Below are 14,162 nucleotides of genomic sequence, written 5' to 3' on the forward strand. Positions count from 1 at the left end.
AGGTGAACAGGAGGGGGAAAAAAACAAACTAGGTTTATTACATGGGCATGGAGGTCCAATAATGAAACTGAGACCCTAAAGAAATGACCAAGGCAGGCAGTTTTGATACATTTTAGACAGAGACAATGCATTTGTGAGAAATTGACAGGATAAAGCTTTAGTAAGGGAGCTTCAGTAAGGAATTCTAAGCAGAATTTGGGCTGAGGTCGATTAGGAAAAAAAATAACAAAGTTTGTTTCTCCAGCTTTCTTGGTTTTAAAGTCCCTATCTCTGGTGATAAGGATGCCTTTTTACTTCTTAGTACAGGGAGGGTATTATTCACACGGGAAATTTATTTCCTGCTTTCAGGGGGACAGAGGAGGGTCTGAGTGTCCTCGCACCCGTTGTTTCCCAGGTAGCTTTAGTTCAAAACAACCAATATGCCATTGCAGTACATTTTAGGGTAGCTGGCCCTGGGCCCTTACACAACCTACACCAGAATTCCTTGTTTTTCCATTAAAAAAGAGCACAGAGAGGGCTTTTTAAAATTGTCCAGCACATACAGGTGTAATGCAAGCTCAAAACAGGTTTAGGGGCTGGTTTACAGGAACCTGAGTTAGTTGCTTGGTAATCAACATGGTTTTCATTCTACAGAATCCGGTGGGGCTTCTGGGTGAAGAGCTTGACCTCGCTCCTCTGTCAGATTTAAATAATAACAATGAGGCTGAAAAATTATGTCCTCTTGAATATCATGTCAGGTCAGTCCCTAGGCCTTCCTCTACTTCCTTGGGTTCCTGGCAGGAAACATGTGGAGAGGGAGCGGATAAATAGGTTTCAGTTCCCAGCAGCAGCACGTTAGAAAAATTTTCCATCTGTTGGCGTGTCCTTGCCTCCTTACAAAAGTGCGGTTTGAAACAGGGTTTCTCTTATCTCGTTTTCTCGTTTTTAAAGCCTTTTTTCTCAGGCGCTTGCATTCTGGTATAGTGTTGAGAATGCCAAGCTGGTTTTCGCTTTATACCATCACGTGATGCCGCCTCTCCTCCAGCCCTGAGGCTCTTTGAGACAAAATTACAAAATTTAGTTACTGAAATTCTAAGAGGGGTGGGGGTGGGGTGGGAAGCAAGGGTTGCGCAGGGCAACGGACTACAACTCCCACAAGTCCTCGCGCGGCGGTTACCCTCCCTCCTCCACACTCCCCCAGCCTTGAGCCTTGCGCTTGCGCGGAAGACCCTGCGCTGAGAGGAGGGGCGGGGACGGGACAACGCGCCTGGAAGGGGAGGAGGAAAAAAGAGACCATAGACTTTCACCTGGGCCTAGAAGGTCTCTTAAAGTAGTGGGGAGAGGAGGGCGGGCGGGGACCACCTTCAGAGCTGGCCGCGGGCGGTATCATGGCGACCCGGAACCCCCTCCCCAAGGTGAGCGGTCGGGCCCGAAGAGTGTCTAAGACGCGGCTCACAGCTCTCGACCTTGCTCCCGGGGGCACTCTTTCTTCTCCCCTGCCCCAGGGCTCCTGGGGCTCTGTGTGAGGCACCCCTTGGAACTAGACTTCCTCCTCTCACGGCAGAACTCCGGCGGAGAGGACTCCCCCCGTCCCCAACACAGCCCCGCCTCCTGCCTTAACCTTCACCTCTGGCTCTTCATTTCCATCTTCAAAAGTGCTTTTTAGCCTTTTAGATGAATTACTTAAGTAATTTCATCTTGCCAGGCCCCTAACCGGTGCTGTCAGGGGAGGACCCCCGCCCCCCCGCTTTCTCCCTCTGATGAAAATGGATCTAGCTCTCCCCTGACCCGACTGAGATTTGGGGGTGGCCCTTCATGCTGTGAAACTCTGACCTGACCTTACTGCCATCTGGGGAGGCGACCCCTCACTTCTGTGTAACTCTGACGTGGCTCTGGCTCCGGCCCTGGGCCGGTCCCTGGGCCTTTGGAAGGGAGATGCTAGGCTCCTTGACTTTTTGAGGCCCTAGTCTCAGGGATTGGGTTTTAACAAACTAATGTTTCCATCTGGGCATTTTTAGCTGTGGGCCAAAACTAACAGTGATGTAGTAACAGCTAAAAAATGTACAGGACGTTTCTGACTTTTGCTTGACTCTAAACTTATTTTTTCCATTTTGTATTTTGAAGAGTATGAAAGCGATGACGAGTCTTACGAAGTGTTGGATTTAACTGAGTATGCAAGAAGACACCATTGGTGGAATCGAGTGTTTGGCCACAGTTCCGGACCTATGGTTGAAAAATACTCGGTAGCCACCCAGATTGTAATGGGTGGAGTGACTGGCTGGTGAGAACAACATCTTTTTCATTAAAATTTCATTGGCAGCCTGACTGCTGCCCTTTTGTAAACAGGCCAGTTACTGTGCACATACACTGTTACTCCCCGAAGAGCTCTACCTTGAGGCTTTTCTCTGAGATGGGGTGGGTGTGATCTACACTCTGGGACACAGTGGTTTTGGTGATCGGCTTCCCCATGCCCACCCTGTGTTCTGCTGTTCCCTCCTCTCCCTTCCTTTTGATTCTTTCTATATTTTCCACCTTCTCACATTGAGCAAATGTAGTGTATCTGATTCACTGATAGTGGGTAAAAAGGAAGAAACATCTAAGGGTTCATTATATGTAAGTAATTTACTTTTTAAAGTAAATACTTTACTTGTTCAGTGCTAACAACTGGAAAAACCTTTGAGGACTCCCGCAGTAGAACTGGTCTCCAGGATTGTCAGCCCTGTAGAGAGCCGTGTAAAATTCTCAGTGAAAATTATTATGAATCCGATGGTTCTGTTGATTTCTGTGGACGAATTTGGATTATTATACTTTGAAGAAGAGTTGGAATTAAACTGGGTCTTCGTTGCAATTAAAAGACTGATTGCTTACTCTGTAATAATATTATGGAATGCATTAAGGAGGAACAGTTAATAAGCATTAACCTAACCAGTTGATGTTTTAGGCTACATGATTACATAATTGCTACTATAGATCAAATTGTTATTCTTGGAATAAAAGATTAGCCAAATAACAAGGGTCAAACAAGCGTGACCCTTCATTTTGAAAATGTTCACAGCCGTAGAGAATTTTTGACATTAGTGCGGCTGCTCAGCTTGTGAGTAATCATTTTTTTCTTAGATTCTAGGTTAAATTTATCTTACGTTAAATATTTACATTTTTAAACTTGATAAGTGTTAAATTTTTTGATTTGTGTTTTCTTGTACTTTGGAACCTGGCTCACTCCTTTATGCCTTTTTGTAAATGCCATTTCATGGTAGAAACCTTCATTGTGAAGATTCCGTGACACGCAGGTGCAGAATTTCTTCATGATGTGAACTTATTCATGCTGCTTATTAAAAGACCTGCAATTAGAACTGAGATGTCTGGTCAGGGCCTGGTTATTCAGTTGAACCTCCATAGATAGGTTGTACCTTGACGCCCATAATAGAGTCTGGTGCTCTGCCCAGATAAGCTCACAATTGGATGCCATGGGTGACTGGTTAATGTGAGTCTGGACCTAAAGCCCCATCTTAAACGAGACTAAAAAAACTGAGCAATAGAATTATCACATCATTGTGTGCTTTCTCCCGGTAGGCCAGACTCGGTGAGAAGGCCCATGATTGGCAGAAGTCGGCTTGGAAAGCCTAGAGACAGAGCAGAGGCAGTTAGTAGCTTTATTTTCGTGGCTCATGCCATCAGGCGAAGGATGACACAGTCATCCTTGATGACAAGCACAGACATGCTTGTGAGACACAGTCCCTGGGATGTACTTGTGACTTGGCTGCTGCTTGCCTCCTCTGCTCCCTTATCAGAGCCTTTGTTGCTGGCTCCCCTACTGAGGGACATGGTCTTTATAGTAGTACGTATGTTTGGATTATAGCCAGGTGTCGGCCTAGGAGCTGAGTAATAGGACTCTAATATTACACAGGGAGTTTGTTGCAATGACATTAGATTCAGTGTAGTACATTTCTGTAATTTCCTTGAGGTATAAAACTGATGTACTGTTGTGGCATACGTTAAGGAGGAATGGGCACTAACCTAACCAGTTACCATCTCAGACCAATTCAGGCCACACGTGGGAGGCTACGGAGGTTACACGTGGCTGTAGGTAGTTACAGATTTTTGATGATAATAAGAAATATCAGGATGGATGCTTGCGAGGAGAGATGGAAGGCGTGAAGGCTAGCTAGAGGGCCCTTAGTGTGGTTTGGAAGCAAGGTAACGATGCCCGTGAGAATGGAAAGAAGACAGTCAAATAATGTTTCGGAAATAGAGTATATGGAATTGGCAATCAGTCGGACCCCAAAGGTGATGAAGGAGGCAGTCTGAGACGAACATGAGGGGGCAGACCTAGAGAATGGTGCTCTCACTTACAGGTCGGGACCTTAGCAAGGGTTGATTTGGTTGGAAGGACGATTTTTTTTTTTTTAAGATTTTATTTATTTATTTGACAGAGAGAGAGACAGCCAGCGAGAGAGGGAACACAAGCAGGGGGAGTGGGAGAGCAGACTAATAGCGGAGGAGCCTGATGTGGGGCTCGATCCCATAACGCCGGCATCACGCCCTGAGCTGAAGGCAGACGCCCAACCGCTGTGCCACCCAGGCGCCCCGACGATTTTTGGTTTGGGACATTTTGAATAGGTCATTCTGTGTGCTAGAGAAGCCCATGGATTCCATTTATGAAGGTGCGCTAGTTGCCTAGGGCTGTTGTAACAAAGTACCACAACTACGTGGCTTAAAACGAAAGAAATGTACTCGCATAGGTCTAGAGGCCAGCAGTCTGAAAAGTGTCAGCCGGATTTGTTCCTTCTTGGAGGCTCAGAGGGAAGATCTGCTCCTTGCTTCTCTCCTAGCTTCTGGTGCTTGCTAGCGATCCCTGGCATTCCTTGGCTTGAGACATACCGCTCCAGGCTCTGCCTGTGCTGTCACGTGGCTGCTGTTTTCCCTCTGAGTGTCTCTGTGACATGTTGGATTAAGTCATATTGGGTTTAGGGCCCACCCTGTTACAGTATGGCCTCATCCTAACTAATGACATCCTCCGTGACCCTTATTCCAAATGAGGTCACATGCTGAGATTCTGGGAAGGACCTGAATTGGGGGGCGGGGTGGGCAGACACTGTTCACTCCAGTACAGAAGCCTATAGTTAGAAATCTGGGATTCTTTTGCACATTATGGATCTGGAATACTGAAGGGGATATGAGCTCACTGAAGGAGAGAATCCCCAAAGAAGTATGGACTGACATTCTTACAGAATAGGTGAAACAAAGTGGGTTTAATATAGAGATAGATAACCAGAGAGAGATGTAGGTAAGGAAGCCATGAGAAATGTGGGCCTAAGTGTAGTCGTGAAGGTGGAACTTCAGCTGGGCCGCAAAGGGTAAAAAGCTTTAGATAGGCAGAGCTAGGTAGAAACTCCTAGAAGTGAGATTAATAGCTTGAGCAGTGGTGATGACCTATTTGGAAACTAATGGGGTTGGAGCAGAAGGTTTGGGTAGAGTGGGGTTGGCCAGGTGTATGGAGCATCTTGACTGCATTAAAAAAAAAAAATGTCAGGGGCGCCTAGGTGGCTCAGTCGGTTAACTGTCTGCCTTCTGCTCAGGTCATGGTCTCAGGGTCCTGGGATCGAGCTCCACATCAGGCTCCCTGCTCAGCAGGGAATCTTCTTCTCCCTCTCCCTCTGCCCCTCTGCTCCTGCTCTCTCTCTCTCTCTCAAAAATAAAAACAAAAAAACCCCTACTTTTATTATGGGGAATTTCAACTTAGACAAATATAGAAGGAAGAGTATAATGAGGCCCTGAGTACTCAACTTTGTTTCAGTAGCCAATCTTTTTTTCCTATAAATTCCCTTCCTCCTTTTTCCATCCCTCATTTTGAAGCATATCACAGTTTAGATTGTGCACTTTTTTTAAAGTTAAGTTCTAGGCCGAGTGTGGGGCTCAAATTCACGACGCTGATTAGATCAAGGGTCGCGTGCTCTACCAAATGAGCCAGTTAGGTGCGCCCGATTGTGCACTTTTTTTTTTTTTTTTAGATTTTATTTATTTATTTGACAGAGAGAGTGAGAACCAGAGAGTACAAGCGGGGGACAGCGCAGAGGGTGAGGGAGAAGCAGGCTCCCCACTGAGCAGGGAGCCCAATGCAGGGCTCCATCCCAGGACCCTGGGATCATGACCTGAGCCGAAGGCAGCTGCTTCACCGACTGAGCCACCCCAGGCACCCCTAGATCATGCACTTTTGACTTGCCTGTAGAACAAAGGAAACACTGAGGGTTTCTGAGCAGATAAGGGATATGATGAAAAGAAATGGGAAGATACTAAGATTGTATTAGGAAAGCCATGAAAAGGAGAAGAGGGAGAGAGTTTAGTACATCATTGGTGGTTCTCATCTTTTGTCATTTCTTTCATTAAAGGTGTGCGGGATTTTTGTTCCAGAAAGTTGGAAAGCTGGCAGCAACTGCAGTAGGTGGTGGCTTTCTTCTCCTTCAGGTACGTCCGTGCCTTCAGGCCTTGCCTCTGCTCACTATGTCGCCCCTGGGAACTGAGAAAGCCAAGTTTAGCCATTTCAGGCCTGTCTGTCTGAATACAAGATGGACTTTTTCTTTTAGGTATCAGTTTATGGAAAAACTAAAGTGAGTTTTGAAAGCTGATATCTGTCATGAAAGACAACAATTTTAAACACTCCTACATTCTATAAGCATAGTTTGATCCCAGCTAAAAAGATCCCAGTTAAAAAGACCACTATTACAGTTTTAAGTGCCTCATTTTTTTTTATTACATACCCAGATTTCCTTTAAAACATCTCTTCAGCGAAATGAACATTTCATCCATAATATAACCTTCTCGTCCTGACCATTTTAAACATATATGAATTTTAATCACACAGAGTCTATAAAATGCAAAAGGTCTCTTTCTTTTCCCCATTTCCTGGCCATGCAGTTTTCCTTCTCAGAGGAAATTGCTGTTAGCAATTTCTAACACGTTTTTTTAAAACTAGGGGACTATAATAATACAGAAAGTGGAAAACTGGGTTTAAAAAATCATCCATAATCCTATTTCTGAGGCAGGGGGATTTGAAATTTTAGTTTTGTGCGTGTTCCCTCTAAGTATAAGATTTAAAAATGCTTCGTGGTTAGAGGATGTTTATCAGGATATTGTCTGGCATTCGTGTCTGTTTGGCATGTATTTTTCCAAAAATACCATTCCCTGAAGATCAAATATAGTAAATCCCAAAATTGAAAATCTCTGGGAATGAATGTTAGCAGTAATTTTAAACATACAGAGAACTGTCAGTCCTACCAGATTTTTGAAATGATTGATGTTCATAGCAACCAAAATCTGACTTCAACACCAGACCCATTGATCATAAAATGACCAGTGTCATTGCCTGAAGTACAAAGGGACTGGATTCGTATGTGTTAAGTATAGATTTTGAGTTGTTTACTAAACAGTTTTTTAAAAAAATATATATTTTCCTTCCATCGGTGGCATTGTTAGGAGTAATTGCGTATTCCTTGTGGTAAGAGGTAAAAAGGAATATGGTTAATATCTAAATTTATGCCTTTGGATGAACATGCCAGCATTTGTGCAGAAGACAATTTTATTTAAGCAGATTTTGACTTGCGTTTATATAGAATCAGGAACATATTTAATTCTATAGCTATTTTGAAAACTCTGTTGTCATTTCTCTTCAATCCGGTACAAAGGGTACCGGATTGAAGCAGAATTTCTGAAAATGTTCATAGACTAAAGAGAATTAATTTCAATCCACTCTGTCAGTTTCGCAGAAGTCCATTTCGGTCCACTGGGTATATACCATTCAAATCCACGTTTTGCCGTTGCCACCTTTTACTTCCCTGTGCCTAGTCTATATATTCTTTAAAGTCACGAAGCACAAGAATATGGGACCTGTCTGCATCAAACCTAGCCTTTCCCCCAAATATGACTCACCTTGAAAACTTAGAAGGAAACTGAAAGAGGAAATAAGAGTAGCACGTGGCTTTCAGCCTAATTGTCCATTGTTCTTTAGGCCCACTTCTGTATTTGTGTTACCTTTACTTACATTTAAAGATAAAAACTTATTTACTTAGACCTTAAGGCTTTTCTGGTAACTCGGAGTTAAGTGTTTTCCAGTAGATATTTACCACACTGCCATCCTAAAATAGACAGTGGTATGTAAGTCTTTTAAATTTAGTTTTCATTTTTTGGAATTGTATGTGCCCCTAATTCAAAGGGTCAAATATATGTACAAGGCCTGTTACAGATTAGAGGAATCCTCTACCTCCCTCACTACCCGCCTTCCCCATTTTTCCTTCCCTTGAGGCAACTACATAAACTCTTAGCTGATTCTTAAGGTATTTCTTTCCTTTTTCCTAAACAAGTTATTTGAATATTTCTTGATCTTTCAGTTTGAGTTATTAACTGTTGGCTTCCTGTTATGGAACGTGAGACTTTAACTCATTTATTGAACTTTCCTTGCCTGCCTCCCCTCCCTGATCTCACACACTTGCATCCTTTATGTTCCTCTGTGCCTCCCCCTCCCCGCCCGCCCCACCGTGTCATCTGAGTATTGTTATTTCATAATCGTGTTAGATCGTTACCTGGAGTTCACTGAGCTTGAATCTGTAAATTTGTGTGTTTTTAACCATGTTTGAGAAGGTTTTGACTGTTATTTAAAAGAGTTGTTTCCTCCTCTTCTTTCTCTCTTCTCTTTCTAAACATGACTCTGATTACATGCATGTTAGGCTTTTTGATCATGTCCTGAGGTTTTGTTCGTTTATTTTTTCAATCTTTTTTTCAAACTGTAGAATTTCTAATGTCTAGCTTCAAGTTCACAGACTCTTTTTTCTGTCATCTACCCTCTGCCATTAAGCCTTTCTAAGAACTTTCTTTCAGATACTGTATTTTCCAATGCTAGAATTTTCATTTGGTTCTTTTTTTATTTTCTGTATCCCTGGTGAGATTGCTTATCTTTTCATTGATTACAAGCATAGTTTCCTTTACCTTATTGAGCATAGTTCTAGTAGCAGGTTTAAAGTCCTGATAATTCCAATAACCGGGTTATCTTAAGGTTGGCATCTGTTGATTTTCTTTCAAGACTAGGCCACATTTTCCTGTTTTATCCTATATCAGATAAGCTTGGATTTTATCCTGGGCATTGAGAATGTTATGTTGTGGAAACTCTGGATTCTATTTTATTCCTCAGAAGAGTGTTGATATGTTGATTTTAGCAGGCAGTTAACTTGGTTAGACTCAAATTGTAAGCTCTGTTTCACGTGTGGTGGGTAGCAGCTCAAATCTCAGTTCAGTTCTTTTAACCTTGGCCAGAATGCGTGGCTCTGTCCCATGAAAGTGTGCTTCAGGACTTGGGTAGAGTTTACGCATAGAATTTGGGGCTCCCCTTATGTAGCTCTCTCATTTCTGGGAGCTGTTACTGTCGTAGACTCTGTCATCTGGTTCTTTGGGCCAGAAAGATAGCATGTTTTCTATTTAAGTTTTAGTCACCCTGTGCATCCTGCCCTCCAGATAAAACCAGAAAAATGGGCAGCTCACTTTACATTGTTCCTGTCCTGCAAGTTTCAACTCTCGTTGAAATCTGCTTGCTTTTGTTAATTCTTGTATTTTAACCAGGGTTTATAGTTGCGATGTACGGGAGGGTCCCTAAGGTTCACCATCACCTCCCTGCCTGTGACCCAAATGACTGTGTCAGGGACTGCCAGGAAAAGCTTTCACTTGCCATTTGATTCGATCACCACTCTGTTTTGCTAAGGCTGGAGTTTGAAGTGGTAATAGGTAAATAAATACAGGAAGGAATGCAGATAAATACATTCTTCTGTGGAGTCTGTATTCACAGTGAAAATGGAACTCAAGCTCCCTAGTCGACCTACTTCTATCAAATCAGATACTTTTATTATTCGAAGTATTTTATTTGTGGTTCAAAGTCAAGGGATGCCTTAGAAAATTACAAAGAGAGCATAAGCGTGATAGAAGTGATTTATAATGGTGTACATGGCTTAATTGTTTACCACTAATGTGATTCTTTACTTTTTGATTTTATTCTTTGGAGGGACTAATGTATGGTACTGGCTTACACACCATGCTGTTGTTCCTGTTCAGATTTTGTAGCGTCTCAGTAATACCGTATGAGGGGTTTACTTATAGTTAATCAGCATTTAGCTATAGTTCTATTAAAAGGACTTATGGCGTGAAACTTGTGAAGAGCATATTTCTCATGTAGTCCACTTTTGAAAGCGATTACCAGAAAGTATTCTTAATTTAAGTAAAGAGTTCAGAGTTAGTAAAGACCCTGTATCAGGTTACTTTAGATTTCTTTAGTGACCTAATAACTGCTTGGCTTCTGATCCCTTGTAATTAAACATCTGTTTAATTAAGAGGTACTTTTTAATTAACTGTATAATTTGGATCGTCTCTTTGTCTTTTTAGCTAATTCCCAAATTCCAAAAGTTATGATAGAATTATAGCACAGTTGTAATACAGTTTTTGGAATCTTTGCCCATCATGCGCTGTACGTTTCTTAACATAGTGTTCATCACATCTAAGTAATTAATTATGCTTAATATCTTTTTTCCCTATGGATACAGAGCTCTCTGAGGGTGGGGACTTATGTCTCCCTTGTTATTGGCTATAGTTTGGGGGCCTAGAATAATGCCTGGCACAGAGCAGGCACTCGGTATTTGTGAAATGAATAAATTGTGATATCTTCCCTATAAGCTTCATAGATTTCTTGAAATCTAAATGTCCACATATTCCTCGGTAATAGATTTGTCATCAACCTAGTTGGTTTAGAATTAACCATTTTTATTATATTTTTGCAGATTGCCAGTCACAGTGGCTATGTGCAGATTGACTGGAAGAGAGTTGAAAAAGATGTAAATAAAGCGAAAAGACAGATTAAGAAACGAGCAAATAAGGCAGCACCTGAAATCAACAATATAATTGAAGAAGTAAGACAGTATACATTTATGGCTCCTTCTTTTTCTTTTTTCTTTGCTTTTCTTCTTTTTTTTTTTTTTAATGAGTTATCTCTGTGTCCGGCGTGGGGCTCGAACTCGTGACCCTGAGATCAAGAGTCACATGCTCTACCAACTAAGCCAGCCAGGTGCCCCTGGCTCCTTTTTTTCCCTTGCGGGTTTCGCTTCACAGAAAACGTGACTAGTGATTATCTTCTTCTAAAAAGTGAGTGTTTTTGGTCATGTTTAAGAGTGCTAAATAAAATTTGGGATCAAGCCACTATTTAAATCAGTCATTATTGCAGTGGAAGAGCAAGCTCAATCAGAAGAGCATGCGACTCTTGATCTTGGGGTTGTGAGTTCGAGCCCCACGTTGGGGGTAGAGATTACTTTAAGAAAAAAAACACAATCTTTTTTTTTTCTTAAGTAGTTAATATGGTTTTCCCTGCCAGTCTCCCACCTATTTTGATCTGCATGTAAAAGGTAATAACATTATTCTTCCAGAAGGTTTCCTCCGCTTTTACAGATGTGTACGTGTGTAGACAAGGTGTGGTAAAACTAAAACTACCTATTTTTTTTCATGAGGTGGAGTATTTTGAAGATGTGTATATTTAATTAATATATTAGTTTTATTAATGTTTTAATGTATATTTTTCTTCTTATCCTTTGTTTAGAATTGAAGTGAGTACTCCTTCCCTTTGTTTTATCATGTTCTTTTAATACCCCCAACTTTTAATTTTGAAAAATTTCAGACCAGTTGAAAAGTTGAAGGACAAAGACAGTGAATACCCAAATACCCTTCACCTCTTTACCTAATCATTTTACATTTGCCTTATCTCTGTGTGTGTGTGTACATGTAATTTATACTTTTTTTCCCTAATCGTTTAAGACATCCTTCCTTTTCACACTTTTTTTTTTAAGATTTTATTTATTTATCCGACAGAGATAGAGACAGCGAGAGAGGGAACACAAGCAGGGGGAGTGGGAGAGGAAGAAGCAGGCTTCCAGCGGAGGAGCCTGATGTGGGGCTCGATCCCATAACGCCGGGATCACGCCCTGAGCCGAAGGCAGACGCTTAACCGCTGTGCCACCCAGGCGCCCCTTCCTTTCCACTCTTAAATACTTCAGCATATATCTTCTAAGAGTACAGATATTCTCCTGTACAACTACAGTTACCCTTACAAATCCCCCCAAATTAAAATGCAATCATATTTCCTAATACACAGTCCATATTAAAATTTTTCCACAAAATATCTTTTATACATTTTTCCCCCAATCAGGAATTATATATTGGGGTGTCTGGCTGGCTCAGTCAGTAGAGCACACGACTCTTGATCTGGGGATTGCGAGTTCAAGCCCCACATTGAATGTGGAGATTACCTAAAAATAAAATCTTTAAAAAACAGACAAAAAGAATTCTGTATTGCAATTGGTTATCATGTCTCTGAAGTCTCCTTTAGCCTTTAGCAGTCCCATCATCTGTGTTTTGTTTTTGTTTCCCCCCCCCCCCATCTTTCATGATACTGACATTTTTGAAGCATGTAGGCAGAGTATCCCATGGTCTGGCTTTGTCTGATTGCTTTTTCCTGGTTTTATTTGGGGTAAGCATTTTCTCAGGGTGATATTTATTTGATCCTGTACGTTTTTTCTTGCTGGCCAAGTGGACTGTTAACAAATATCGTTGTGCCTGCTGTGGGAATTTATTAAATCTGTGCTAATAACTTGCTAAGTGGACCATTTATGTCTGCCCTACAGCTTCTTGTTACCTGTGAGATTTTTGGCCACCAATATACCCATTATCTCAGTAGCTAAGAAGCTTACTGGATCTGGCTGGGGCTCTCCGCTCCTTCAGATTATCGTGGCCAGCCTTGGCATCTTGCGTGCTGGTTGGCACCTGTGGTAGTAGGTGTACGAGAGTCTTTGCCAAATACTTCCTGAATTGGGGAAAACAGCTATAAAAACGTTACTTAGCACCAGATTCAGTAAGTGAGAGTGCTTTTCTTTAATTTGCATCATTTTTTTCTTATTGTGGCAAAATACACATACACAAAATTAACCATTTTAATTATTTTAAAATGTACAATTTAGTAGCGTTAAGTACTGAATTTGGACTTCCGTGCAGCCGTTACCACTCTCCACATTTAGAACTTTTTCATCATCCCAAACAGAAACTCTAACCATTAAGCACACATTCCCACAATTGACCCCTCTCCCCAGCCCTTGGTAGCCTCTGTCCTACTTTCTGTCTCAATGAATTTCACTGTTCGTGTCCGTGGAATTGTACAATGTTTTCCCTTCTCTGTCTTATTTCACTTAACGTAGCATTTTCAGGGTCCATCCATGTCGTAGCACAATTAAGAGTATTTTGTTTAAACTTATGTTTCAGGCAACAGAATTTATCAAACAGAACATTGTGATATCCAGTGGATTTGTGGGAGGCTTTTTGCTAGGCCTTGCATCTTAAGGATATGAATGGTCTATCACAGTGGAGTCACCTATAAGAAGAGAAATGGTGGCAACAAGGTGGTTTCTCGACATCACTCACCTCCAGATTCTCCAGGGCTGCAAGAAACAACTAGGTGGACAATACCAAACTCACAGCTTAGTGTTTTGCCATTGGAGTTTGGCAAACTAGTATTTGCTGTAAGAACAACCTATGTGGTATGTGTATAATAGTATCCCTGAGCAAAACATGCCTTTCATTTATTTTTTTAAAATTTGCATTTGTTTCCAAATTAGCCTATAAAATACCACCATTGGATGTAGATACATAGAAAAAATGTGTTGGCTGTATTCCCCAGTGAAATACTCTCCTTGTTTTATTTAAATAAGATGTTCTTCATTTTGCTTTATAGTATAGTGCCAGTAATTAAAAACTTGTATCATAGCTTCAACATTGCGGTTGGCTTTTTTTTTTCCCCCAAAGATATGTTTGCAATAAACTGAAGAACTGTAATGCCCTTTTGTGGAAGGATTTAGAAGTAATAGAATTATTAAAGATATTAAACAGATTTAATACCAGTTTTTAGGTGGTGGTTTTCTGCCATTCTTACTTTGCTTCTATAGTAAGTATAGTAAACAGTTTCAAGGAAGGCTTTTCTAAGGAAATACTCATGTCTAAAGCTCTTTCTCTCTCTCTCTCTCTTTTTTTTTTTTTTTTTTTTATGTCTGTAGTTGCAAAAATTTCCTGTGTATAAGCTTCTTTAATTATTTATCCTGGCAGCCCAGGCAGAACTA

General features: G+C 41.4%; 1 protein-coding gene across 1 annotated transcript in view; it reads left to right on the top strand.

Annotated features, from left to right (window-relative positions):
• Positions 1-13,819, top strand: part of FUNDC1 (FUN14 domain containing 1) — a 14,200-nt gene extending 381 nt beyond the window's left edge. The window contains exons 2-5 of the mRNA XM_040632734.1: positions 2,104-2,260; positions 6,369-6,444; positions 10,791-10,919; positions 13,312-13,819. Coding sequence (XP_040488668.1) covers positions 2,104-2,260; positions 6,369-6,444; positions 10,791-10,919; positions 13,312-13,389 — 440 coding nt within the window. The 3' untranslated portion in view covers positions 13,390-13,819. The remainder of the gene's footprint in view (positions 1-2,103; positions 2,261-6,368; positions 6,445-10,790; positions 10,920-13,311) is intronic.
• Positions 13,820-14,162: the final 343 nt, after the last annotated feature.

The sequence above is a fragment of the Ursus maritimus genome (genome assembly GCF_017311325.1).
Source record: "Ursus maritimus isolate PB19 chromosome X unlocalized genomic scaffold, ASM1731132v1 scaffold_X1, whole genome shotgun sequence".
NCBI classification, from domain to species: Eukaryota; Metazoa; Chordata; class Mammalia; order Carnivora; family Ursidae; genus Ursus; species Ursus maritimus.